Source organism: Hyla sarda, chromosome 3, assembly GCF_029499605.1.
Source record: "Hyla sarda isolate aHylSar1 chromosome 3, aHylSar1.hap1, whole genome shotgun sequence".
NCBI classification, from domain to species: Eukaryota; Metazoa; Chordata; class Amphibia; order Anura; family Hylidae; genus Hyla; species Hyla sarda.
This window is the reverse complement of record NC_079191.1, coordinates 446,538,341-446,552,284: the sequence shown is the minus strand read 5'-3', so window position 1 is coordinate 446,552,284 and position 13,944 is coordinate 446,538,341. Positions and strand designations below refer to the sequence as shown.

General features: G+C 41.8%; 1 protein-coding gene across 3 annotated transcripts in view; it reads right to left on the bottom strand.

Moving 5' to 3' along the window:
* Window positions 1-13,944, bottom strand: part of MDGA1 (MAM domain containing glycosylphosphatidylinositol anchor 1) — a 429,239-nt gene that overhangs the window by 199,530 nt on the left and 215,765 nt on the right. For all 3 annotated transcript variants that reach the window (XM_056568671.1, XM_056568670.1, XM_056568672.1), the window contains exon 4: window positions 7,785-7,981. In XM_056568671.1, the coding sequence (XP_056424646.1) occupies window positions 7,785-7,981 (197 nt within the window). The remainder of the gene's footprint in view (window positions 1-7,784; window positions 7,982-13,944) is intronic.

Here is a 13,944-nt window from a genome sequence, read left to right as displayed (position 1 = left end):
TTCTATAGTCTACAGAGCGAGGAGCCGTCCATATACTGAATATAGACTTCTATAGTCTACAGAGCGAGGAGTCGTCCATATACTGAATACAGACTTCTATAGTCTACAGAGCGAGGAGCCGTCCATATACTGAATACAGACTTCTATAGTCTACAGAGCGAAGAGCCATCCATATACTGAATATAGACTTCTATAGTCTACAGAGCGAGGAGCCGTCCATATACTGAATACAGACTTCTATAGTCTACAGAGTGAGGAGCCGTCCATATACTGAATACAGACTTCTATAGTCTACAGAGCGAGGATCCGTCCATATACTGAATACAGACTTCTATAGTCTACAGAGCGAGGAGTCGTCCATATACTGAATACAGACTTCTATAGTCTACAGAGCGAGGAGCCGTCCATATACTGAATACAGACTTCTATAGTCTACAGAGCGAGGAGTCGTCCATATACTGAATACAGACTTCTATAGTCTACAGAGCGAGGAGCCGTCCATATACTGAATATAGACTTCTATAGTCTACAGAGCGAGGAGCCGTCCATATACTGAATACAGACTTCTATAGTCTACAGAGCGAGGAGCCATCCATATACTGAATACAGACTTCTATAGTCTACAGAGCGAGGAGCTGTCCATATACTGAATACAGACTTCTATAGTCTACAGAGCGAGGATCCGTCCAAATACTGAATACAGACTTCTATAGTCTACAGAGCGAGGAGCTGTCCATATACTGAATACAGACTTCTATAGTCTACAGAGCGAGGAGCCGTCCATATACTGAATACAGACTTCTATAGTCTACAGAGCGAGGAGTCGTCCATATACTGAATACCGACTTCTATAGTCTACAGAACGAGGAGCCGTCCATATACTGAATACAGACTTCTATAGTCTACAGAGCGAGGATCCGTCCAAATACTGAATACAGACTTCTATAGTCTACAGAGCGAGGAGCCGTCCATATACTGAATACAGACTTCTATAGTCAATAGAGCGAGGAGCTGTCCATATACTGAATACAGACTTCTATAGTCTACAGAGCGAGGAGCCGTCCATATACTGAATACAGACTTCTGTAGTCTACAGAGCGAGGAGTCGTCCATATACTGAATATAGACTTCTATAGTCTACAGAGCGAGGAGCCGTCCATATACTGAATATAGACTTCTATAGTCTACAGAGCGAGGAGCCGTCCATATACTGAATACAGACTTCTATAGTCTACAGAGCGAGGAGCCGTCCATATACTGAATACAGACTTCTATAGTCTACAGAGCGAGGAGCTGTCCATATACTGAATACAGACTTCTATAGTCTACAGAGCGAGGAGTCGTCCATATACTGAATGCAGACTTCTATAGTCTACAGAGCGAGGAGCCGTCCATATACTGAATACAGACTTCTATAGTCTACAGAGCGAGGAGCCGTCCATATACTGAATACAGACTTCTATAGTCTACAGAGCGAGGAGCCGTCCATATACTGAATATAGACTTCTATAGTCTACAGAGCGAGGAGCCGTCCATATACTGAATACAGACTTCTATAGTCTACAGAGCGAGGAGCCGTCCATATACTGAATACAGACTTCTATAGTCTACAGAGCGAGGAGCCGTCCATATACTGAATACAGACTTCTATAGTCTACAGAGCGAGGAGTCGTCCATATACTGAATGCAGACTTCTATAGTCTACAGAGCGAGGATCCGTCCATATACTGAATACAGACTTCTGTAGTCTACAGAGCGAGGAGTCGTCCATATAATGAATACAGACTTCTATAGTCTACAGAGCGAGGAGCCGTCCATATACTGAATACAGACTTCTATAGTCTACAGAGCGAGGAGCTGTCCATATACTGAATACAGACTTCTATAGTCTACAGAGCGAGGAGCCGTCCATATACTGAATACAGACTTCTATAGTCTACAGAGCGAGGAGCCGTCCATATACTGAATACAGACTTCTATAGTCTACAGAGCGAGGAGCCGTCCATATACTGAATATAGACTTCTATAGTCTACAGAGCGAGGAGCCGTCCATATACTGAATACAGACTTCTATAGTCTACAGAGCGAGGAGCCGTCCATATACTGAATACAGACTTCTATAGTCTACAGAGCGAGGAGCTGTCCATATACTGAATACAGACTTCTATAGTCTACAGAGCGAGGAGTCGTCCATATACTGAATGCAGACTTGTATAGTCTACAGAGCGAGGAGCCGTCCATATACTGAATACAGACTTCTATAGTCTACAGAGCGAGGAACTGTCCATATACTGAATACAGACTTCTATAGTCTACAGAGCGAGGAGCCGTCCATATACTGAATACAGACTTCTATAGTCTACAGAGCGAGGAGCCGTCCATATACTGAATACAGACTTCTATAGTCTACAGAGCGAGGAGCCGTCCATATACTGAATACAGACTTCTATAGTCTACAGAGTGAGGAGCCGTCCATATACTGAATACAGACTTCTATAGTCTACAGAGCGAGGAGCTGTCCATATACTGAATACAGACTTCTATAGTCTACAGAGCGAGGAGTCGTCCATATACTGAATGCAGACTTCTATAGTCTACAGAGCGAGGAGCCGTCCATATACTGAATACAGACTTCTATAGTCTACAGAGCGAGGAGCTGTCCATATACTGAATACAGACTTCTATAGTCTACAGAGCGAGGAGCCGTCCATATACTGAATACAGACTTCTATAGTCTACAGAGCGAGGAGCCGTCCATATACTGAATACAGACTTCTATAGTCTACAGAGCGAGGAGCCGTCCATATACTGAATATAGACTTCTATAGTCTACAGAGCGAGGAGCCGTCCATATACTGAATACAGACTTCTATAGTCTACAGAGCGAGGAGCCGTCCATATACTGAATACAGACTTCTATAGTCTACAGAGCGAGGAGCTGTCCATATACTGAATACAGACTTCTATAGTCTACAGAGCGAGGAGTCGTCCATATACTGAATGCAGACTTGTATAGTCTACAGAGCGAGGAGCCGTCCATATACTGAATACAGACTTCTATAGTCTACAGAGCGAGGAGCTGTCCATATACTGAATACAGACTTCTATAGTCTACAGAGCGAGGAGCCGTCCATATACTGAATACAGACTTCTATAGTCTACAGAGCGAGGAGCTGTCCATATACTGAATACAGACTTCTATAGTCTACAGAGCGAGGAGCCGTCCATATACTGAATACAGGCTTCTATAGTCTACAGAGCGAGGAGCCGTCCATAGCTCAGCTCAGATAATGGCCCTAATTTACTTAGAAAATCGGGTTGTAAGTCTATCTTGCTTTCTTACCCGACTGCTTTTTTCCCTGGTATTTATTAATATGTCGCATCCTGTTTGTCGCACGTGGGTTTTGTTGGTTTTGGTTTCCAACTCCTCTGAGTTGTCGGGAAAAAATCCACAACAATTCAACAAATTTAGAAATACGTGGGAAAGCTCAGAAATGTCGGGTTACGCCCCTTTTTCGGGTTTGGGAGAATCCACATCGGGTCCGTCGGGAAAAAATGTTGCATCGTGTCGCAGACTGGCGCACCATGTCTGCTACATGTCGCAGACTTTCCAATGGTTCCCTATATCTTCTCTCTCCCACCATATTGTAATAAAGGGTTTTCCTGCATTTTGGGGAACATCTAACCAATTTTTGAGTAATATCCAGGGGTCTTTTTCAGGTGTTCCTCAATAGTAAAAAAAAAAAATTATATAGTATGAAACTAATACAATGTCAGTTCTGTAAGATATGGAGCTGTCCAGGTGCTGAATACAAAGATTATTGAATTATTAACAGGGATTATACCACATCATCTTGGACCTGGGCAGCTCCTCAGCACCTGGGCAGCTCCTCAGCACCTGTACAATTCCTCAGCTCTAGACAGCTCCTCAGCACCTGGGCAGCTCCTCAGCACCTGGACAATTCCTCAGCACCTAGACAGCTCCTCAGCACCTGGGCAGCTCCTCAGCACGTGGGCAGCTCCTCAGCACCTAGACAGCTCCTCAGCACCTAGACAGCTCCTCAGCACCTAGGCAGCTCCTCAGCACCTGGGCAGCTCCTCAGCACCTGGACAGCTCCTCAGCACCTGGACAGCTCCTCAGCACCTGGACAATTCCTCAGCCCTAGACAGCTACTCAGCTCCTGGACAGTTCCTCAGCTCCTGGACAGCTCGTCAGCCCACGACAACTCCTCAGCACCTGGACACCTCCTCAGCACCTGGACAGCTCCTCAACTCCTGGACAGCTCCTCAGCCCGACCCCTCCTCAGCTCCTGGACAGCTCCTCAGCTCCTGGACAGCTCCTCAGCACCTGGACAGATCCTGAACAGCTCCTCAGCCCGACCCTCCTCAGCTCCTGGACAGCTCCTCAGCTCCTGGACAGCTCCTCAGCCCATCGACAGCTCCTCAGGCCCTGGACAGCTCCTCAGATCCTGGACAGCTCCTCAGCCCGACACCTCCTCAGCTTCTCAGCCCATCGACAGCTCCTCAGCCCATCGACAGCTCCTCAGATCCTGGACAGCTCCTCAACACCTGGACAGGACAGCTCCTCAGGTCCTAGGCTACTCTTTAGCATCTGGACAGCTCCTCAGGTCCTAGACTACTCTTTAGCATCTACACAGCTTCTCAGGTCCTAGACTACTCTGTAGTATGTGGACAGCTCCTCAGGTCCTAGACTACTCTTTAGTATGTGGACAGCTCCTCAGGTCCTAGCCTACTCTTTAGCATCTGGACAGCTCCTCAGGTCCTAGACTACTCTTTAGCATCTACACAGCTTCTCAGGTCCTAGACTACTCTGTAGTATGTGGACAGCTCCTCAGGTCCTAGACTACTCTTTAGTATGTGGACAGCTCCTCAGGTCCTAGGCTACTCTTTAGCATCTGGACAGCTCCTCAGGTCCTAGACTTCACTTTAGCATGTGGACAGCTCCTTAGGTCCTAGACTTCACTTTAGCATGTGAACAGCTCCTCAGGTCCTGGACTACTCTTTAGTATGTGAACAGCTTCACAGGTCCTAGACTACTCTTTAGCATGTGGACAGCTCCTAAGGTCCTAGACTTCACTTTAGCATGTGGACAGCTCCTCAGGTCCTAGACTTCACTTTAGCATGTGGACAGCTCCTCAGGTCCTAGACTTCACTTTAGCATGTGGACAGCTCCTCAGGTCCTAGACTTCACTTTTGCATGTGGACAGCTCCTTAGGTCCTAGACTTCGCTTTAGCATGTGGACAGCTCCTCAGGTCCTAGACTACTCTTTAGTATGTGAACAGCTCCTCAGGCCCTAGACTACTCTTTAGCATGTGAACAGCTCCTAAGGTCCTAGACTTCACTTTAGCATGTAACCAGCTCCTCAGGTCCTAGACTTCACTTTAGCATGTGGACAGCTCCTAAGGTCCTAGACTACTCTTTAGTATGTGAACAGCTCCTCAGGTCCTAGACTACTCATTAGTATGTAACCAGCTCCTCAGGTCCTAGACTACTCTTTAGTATGTGAACAGCTCCTAAGGTCCTAGACTTCACTTTAGCATGTGGACAGCTCCTCAGGTCCTAGACTTCACTTTAGCATGTGGACAGCTCCTCAGGTCCTAGACTACTCTTTAGTATGTGAACAGCTCCTCAGGTCCTAGACTACTCTTTAGTATGTAACCAGCTCCTCAGGTCCTAGACTACTCTTTAGCATGTGGACAGCTCCTAAGGTCCTAGACTTCACTTTAGGATGTGGACAGCTCCTCAGGTCCTAGACTTCACTTTAGCATGTGGACAGCTCCTCAGGTCCTAGACTACTCTTTAGTATGTGAACAGCTCCTCAGGTCCTAGACTACTCTTTAGTATGTGAACAGCTCCTCAGGTCCTAGACTACTCTTTAGCATGTGGATAGCTCCTAAGGTCCTAGACTTCACTTTAGCATGTGGACAGCTCCTCAGGTCCTAGACTACTCTTTAGTATGTAACCAGCTCCTCAGGTCCTAGACTACTCTTTAGCATGTGGACAGCTCCTAAGGTCCTAGACTTCACTTTAGCATGTGGACAGCTCCTCAGGTCCTAGACTTCACTTTAGCATGTGGACAGCTCCTCAGGTCCTAGACTTCACTTTAGCATGTGGACAGCTCCTCAGGTCCTAGACTACTCTTTAGCATGTGGACAGCTCCTCAGGTCCTAGACTTCCCTTTAGCTCCTCAGTCCACAGGTTAAGCTTCTACATTTCAGTGTAAAGCACCGACCATCAAAACCTCAGGTCATCTGGACGCCACAAAATGTCTAAATTACTGAATGATCATCCAATGAGCGGCTGGATCCTCTGTTCACCACAGCTGGGGCCTCATATTTGTCTTTTATCGTTTTCAGATGCATCATTTAACCATTTCTCATCTGCTACATGAAAAGCTGTGATAGATCAGTCAGTGGAGATGGCGAGTGATGACTTCACGTAACTTAGAGCCCAAGAGCATCTACAAAGCTTATTGATTGATGGACTTTGTGAGTCATCCCTTATCATTACTAGTAGTGAGTTATACCGCAGATTAGAGGAGTACGGGAAACTCAATAATTCATTATATGAAGCGCTATAATGATCGCCAATACCTACAGATGTAACATAGTGGAGTTTGTCATGTGCAACACTGGGCTGTGATATTACATTACTGTGTTACCTGCACCCACTTATTCCAGTACAGACAACAAACCTTTATTACAAATTCAGCTTTGCTACATCTGTTTGTATAGCCACATAGTACATATGTATAAAAAGTATCCAAAGCAGGGAGTCACATTTACTAATAATGTATCCAAAGCAGGGAGTCAACATTACTAATAATGTATCCAAAGCAGGGAGTCACATTTACTAATAATGTATCCAAAGCAGGGAGTCACATTTACTAATAATGTATCCAAAGCAGGGAGTCACATTTACTAATAATGTATCCAAAGCAGGGAGTCACATTTACTAATAATGTATCCAAATCAGGGAGTCACATTTACTAATAATGTATCCAACGCAGGGAGTCACATTTACTAATAATGTATCCAAAGCAGGGAGTCACATTTACTAATAATGTATCCAAAGCAGGGAGTCACATTTACTAATAATGTATCCAAAGCAGGGAGTCACATTTATTAATAATGTATCCAAAGCAGGGAGTCACATTTACTAATAATGTATCCAAAGCAGGGAGTCACATTTACTAATAATGTATCCAAAGCAGGGAGTCACATTTACAAATAATGTATCCAAAGCAGGGAGTCACATTTACTAATAATGTATCCAAATCAGGAGTCACATTTACTAATAATGTATCCAACGCAGGGAGTCACATTTACTAATAATGTATCCAAAGCAGGGAGTCACATTTACTAATAATGTATCCAAAGCAGGGAGTCACATTTACTAATAATGTATCCAAAGCAGGGAGTCACATTTATTAATAATGTATCCAAAGCAGGGAGTCACATTTACTAATAATGTATCCAACGCAGGGAGTCACATTTACTAAAATATCACAATGGAAAAAGGTACTTTTGATTTGATACAAAATGTATTACATTTCTCCAAATGAAACCTTTTACTGTATCATCACAGGTATCAGGCAGCCCTATGTAAGGAGCTAAACCACATGACTGATGTGTAGACCTGACCTGCAGTATCTACTACCAGTTTTTCTGAATTTGTCCATTTAAGGAAATTTTAAGCAGATATAATCAAATTACTTATAAGCTAAAATAGGGATGAGATGAATCATATAATGGGGCTTTACCTGTGTGTAGAGCGGTTCGTAGATGTCTACGCCATTGTCTTGATTGTGTGACAGAGTCTCCTTCTCCCGTTTCCAGATGAAGCGAGCGGGTGGGTTAGAGCTGACAGTACATCGAAGGAACACAGTCTTCTCCTGATAGAAGCTTCCTCGTACATCACTGATGGTCTGGTGAATGGTTAAAATGGGTTCATCTAGATCTGGAGGGAAGGGGTGCAGGGCACATTTATAAGCTCTGTAATGCGTATTCACACTACTTAACTCAAATATATTTCAAGAACCTGTGAATTCACCAAACAAGAGAGCAAACCACCTGTCAAGTAACAAATCAACCATTCAAGAAGTCTACCCGTCTCCCATTGAACCCATCTACCATCTAATGAATGAAGCTAACAGTCAACATATAGTGAAGCCTACCACCCAAAGAACAAATCATGCAGGATACCAACCCAACATCTAAGAAAGTAATCCACCATCTAAGGAACCAACCCACCATCCAGAAACCAATCCACTATCTGAGAAAGAAGCTCTCATAGAAGAAAACAATCCACCATCTATAAAAGAAACTCTCATAGAATAAAGCAATCCACAATCTATAAAAGAAACTCTCATAGAAGAAAGCAATCCACCATCTATAAAAGAAACTCTCATAGAAGAAAGCAATCCACCATCTATGAAAGAAACTCTCATAGAAGAAAGCGATCCACCATCTATAAAAGAAACTCTCATAGAAGAAAGCAATCCACCATCTATAAAAGAAACTCTCATAGAAGGAAGCAATCCACCATCTATGAAAGAAACTCTCATAGAAGAAAGCAGTCCACCATCTAAGAAAGAAACTCTCATAGAAGAAAGCAATTCACCATCTAAAAAAGACTCTCAAAGAAGAAAGCAATCCACCATCTAAAAAAGAAACTCTCATCGAAGAAAGCAATCCACCATCTATGAAAGAAACTCTCATAGAAGAAAGCAATCCACCATCTAAAAAAGAAACTCTCATAGAAGAAAGCAATCCACCATCTAAGAAAGAAACTCTCATAGAATAAACCAATCCACCATCTATGAAAGAAACTCTCATAGAAAACAGAAATCCACCATCTATGAAAGAAACTCTCATAGAAGAAAGCAATCCACCATCTATGAAAGAAACTCTCATAGAAGAAAGCAATCCACCATCTAAGAAAGAAACTCTCATAGAAGAAAGCAATCCACCATCTATAAAAGAAACTCTCATAGAAGGAAGCAATCCACCATCTATGAAAGAAACTCTCATACAAGAAAGCAGTCCACCATCTAAGAAAGAAACTCTCATAGAAGAAAGCAATCCACCATCTAAAAAAGAAACTCTCATCGAAGAAAGCAATCCACCATCTATGAAAGAAACTCTCATAGAAGGAAGCAATCCACCATCTAAAAAAGAAACTCTCATAGAATAAACCAATCCACCATCTATGAAAGAAACTCTCATAGAAAACAGCAATCCACCATCTATGAAAGAAACTCTCATAGAATAAAGCAATCCACCATCAATGAAAGAAACTGTCATAGAAGAAAGCAATCCACCATCTATGAAAGAAACTCTCATAGAAGAATTCAATCCACCATCTAAGAAAGAAACTCTCATAGAAGAAAGCAATCCACCATCTAAGAAAGAAACTCTCATAGAAGAAAGCAATCCACCATCTATGAAAGAAACTCTCATAGAAGAAAGCAATCCACCATCTAAGAAAGAAACTCTCATAGAAAAAAGCAATCCACCATCTAAGAAAGAAACTCTCATAGAAGAAAGCAATCCACCATCTAAGAAAGACTCTCATAGAAGAAAGCAATCCACCATCTAAGAAAGAAACTCTCATAGAGGAAAGCAATCCATCAAGAAAGAAACTCTCATCGAAGAAAGCAATCCACCATCTAAGAAAAACTTTCATCAAAGAAAGCAATCCACCATCTAAAAAAGAAATTCTCATAGAATAAACCAATCCACCATCTATGAAAGAAACTCTCATAGAAGAAAGCAATCCACCATCTATAAAAGAAACTCTGATAGAAGAAAGCAATCCACCATCTAAGAAAGAAACTCTCATAGAAGAAAGCAATCCACCATCTATAAAAGAAACTCTGATAGAAGAAAGCAATGCACCATCTAAGAAAGAAACTCTCATAGAAGAAAGCAATTCACCATCTAAGAAAGAAATTCTCATAGAAGAAAGCAATCCACCATCTATGAAAGAAACTCTCATAGAAGAAAGCAATCCACCATCTCAGAAGCCAACCCACCATCCAAGAAACCAACCCACCATCCAAGAAGCCAACCCACCATCCAAGAAGCCAATCCACCATCCAAGAAACCAACCCACCATCCAAGAAACCAACCCACCATCCAAGAAACCAACCCACCATCTAAGAAACCAACTCACCATCGAAGAAACCAACTCACCATCGAAGAAACCAACTCACCATCGAAGAAACCAACCCACCATCCAAGAAACCAATCCACCATCCCAGAAACCAACTCACCATCCAAGAAACCAACCCACCATCCAAGAAACCAACTCACCATCCAAGAAACCAATTCACCATCCAAGAAACCAACCCACCATCCAAGAAACAACCCACCATCCAAGAAACCAACCCACCATCCAAGAAACCAACTCACCATCCAAGAAACCAACTCACCATCCAAGAAACCAACCCACCATGCAAGACACCAACCCACCATCCAAGAAACCAACTCACTATCCAAGAAACCAACCCACCATCCAAGAAACCAACCCACCATCCAAGAAACCAACCCACCATCCAAGAAACCAACCCACCATCCAAGAAACCAACCCAGCATCCAAGAAACCAACCCACCATCCAAGAAACCAACCCACCATCCAAGAAACCAACCCACCATCCAAGAAACCAACTCACCATGCAAGAAACCAATTCACCATCCAAGAAACCAACCCACCATCCAAGAAACCAACTCATCATCCAAGAAACCAACTCACCATCCAAGAAACCAACTCACCATCCAAGAAACCAACCCACCATCCACGAAACCAACCCACCATGCAAGACACCAACCCACCATCCAAGAAACCAACTCACCATCCAAGAAACCAAATTGCGATCTGAGAAGCCAACTCTCCATATAAGAAACAAACCCATCATCTAAAAAAAAACAAAAAAAAAAACAACCGCCCAAGAAACCAACCGCCCAAAGTTGCATCCACACGCCAATAAATTAACCCTCCCCCGTATTCACATTCACAGGCAGCCATATTGTGCACATGTCTGTATATATAGTGGTTAGAGATGAGCGAACTTACAGTAAATTCGATTCGTCGAACTTCTCGGCTCGTCAGTTGATGACTTTTCCTGCATAAATTAGTTCAGCTTTCCGGTGCTCCCGTGGGCTGGAAAAGGTGGATACAGTCCTAGGAGACTCTTTCCAAGGAATGTATCCACCTTTTCCAGCCCACCGGAGCACCGGAAAGCTGAACTAATTTATGCAGGAAAAGTCAGCAACCGCCGAGCCGAGAAGTTCGTGACGAATCGAATTTACTGTAAGTTCGCTCATCTCTAATAGTGATGTTCGATCAGTAGTCAAAAACATTGTCCCAATAGTAAAAGTTATAAACAAACAACGACTAGGACCGGGCTGGCTCATGTAAGGTCAATGCATAGAAACCCTCTTCACTTTGGGACCATGATGCTTTGCAGCAGACCATTCTTATTGTCAGATAATATCATGCATTACAGTCCTAACCTGGTCTCACCTGGTGGTCCTCCACATGCTGCAAAACTACAACTCCTAGCATGCCCGGACAGCCAACGGCTGTCCGGGCATGCTAGGAGTTGTAGTTTTGCAACACCTGGAAGATCAACAGTTAGGAAGTAATACTAAGAAGGTCACTTTAAAGGGGTACTCCGAAGAGGAAAAAAGGTTTACAAATCAACTGGTGCCAGAAAGTAATACAGATTTGTAAATTACTTCCATTTAAAAAATCTTAATCCTTCCAGTACTTATCAGCTGCTGTGTGCTCCACAGTAAGTTGTGTACTTCTTTCCAGTCTGACCATGGTGCTCTCTGCTGACACCTCTGTCCATGTCAGGAACTGTCCAGAGTAGGAACAAATCCCCATAGCAAACCTCTCCTTCTCTGGACAATTCCTGACATGGACAGAGGTGTCAGCAGAGAGCACTGTGGTCAGACTGGAAAGAACTACACAACTTCCTGTGGATCATACAGCATCTGGTAAGTAATGGAAGGATGGTGATTTTTATATAGAGGTCATTTACAATTCTGTATAACTTTCTGGCTCCAGTGGATTTTGAAACAATTATAATTTTTTTTTCACGTTTAACTTAATGTGAAAAATAACACGAAACACGGGGGAATGAATAAGGCTTCTAAATGAAGTTTAACAAAAGTCAACGAAGGGAGAGAAGGAGGCGAATGTTAATAAATACCAAATGTTATTCCGACATCTTCACCTAATACCAGGGAATAAGTCAGGAGCTCAGGGGTTAATAGGAGGCGTCAGGAGTCTTGTATATAAGAGAGAGGAATCAGATAGGAAAGACGTTCATTAATGAGATGGAGGACGGGGATCGATGGGACGTCATCCGGAGGAACCAGGGACCGGGCCCCAGCACTTAGTGAGTCATCCTCCAGAGAGTCCATCCCTCCACGTGCCGCCATCTGAGGCCTGACCCCTCTCATACCGATAAGATGACCCCTCTCATACCGATAAGATACTGAGCCAAACAACCAACACTTCACTTGTAAGAGGCTGATCCCCAGTGAGCGGAGCCGGGAGAGCGGAAAACCGAGCCAAGAGTATAAAGGAGGCAGTATTATAGTAGTTATATTCTAGTATATAGGAGGCAGTATTATAGTAGTTATATTCTTGTATATAGGAGCAGTATTATAGTAGTTATATTCTTGTATATAGGAGCAGTATTATAGTAGTTATATTCTTGTATATAGGAGCAGTAATATAGTAGTTATATTCTTGTATATAGGAGCAGTATTATAGTAGTTATATTCTTGTATATAGGAGCAGTATTATAGTAGTTATATTCTTGTATATAGGAGCAGTATTATAGTAGTTATATTCTTGTATATAGGAGGCAGTATTATAGTAGTTATATTCTTGTATATAGGAGCAGTATTATAGTAGTTATATTCTTGTATATAGGAGCAGTATTATAGTAGTTATATTCTTGTATATAGGAGCAGTATTATAGTAGTTATATTCTTGTATATAGGAGCAGTATTATAGTAGTTATAATCTTGTATATAGGAGCAGTATTATAGTAGTTATATTCTTGTATATAGGAGCAGTATTATAGTAGTTATATTCTTGTATATAGGAGCAGTATTATAGTAGTTATATTCTTGTATATAGAAGTAGTATTATAGTAGTTATATTCTTGTATATAGGAGCAGTATTATAGTAGTTATATTCTTGTATATAGGAGCAGTATTATAGTAGTTATATTCTTGTATATAGGAGCAGTATTATAGTAGTTATATTCTTGTATATAGGAGCAGTATTATAGTAGTTATATTCTTGTATATAGGAGCAGTATTATAGTAGTTATATTCTTGTATATAGGAGGCAGTATTATAGTAGTTATATTCTTGTATATAGCAGCAGTATTATAGTAGTTATATTCTTGTATATAGGAGCAGTATTATAGCAGTTATATTCTTGTATATAGGAGTCAGTATTATAGTAGTTATATTCTTGTATATAGGAGCAGTATTTTATAGTAGTTATATTCTTGTATATAGGAGGCAGTATTATAGTAGTTATATTCTTGTATATAGGAGGTGGTATTATAATGGTTATATTCTTGTATATAGGAGCAGTATTATAGTAGATATATTCTTGTATATAGGAGCAGTATTATAGAAGTTATATTCTTGTATATAGGAGCAGTATTATAGTAGTTATATTCTTGTATATAGGAGCAGTATTATAGTAGTTATATTCTTGTATATAGGAGCAGTATTATAATAGTTATATTCTTGTATATAGGAGCAGTATTATAGTAGTTATATTCTTGTATATAGGAGCAGTATTATAGTAGTTATATTCTTGTATATAGGAGCAGTATTATAGTAGATATATTCTTGTATATAGGAGCAGTATTATAGTAGTTA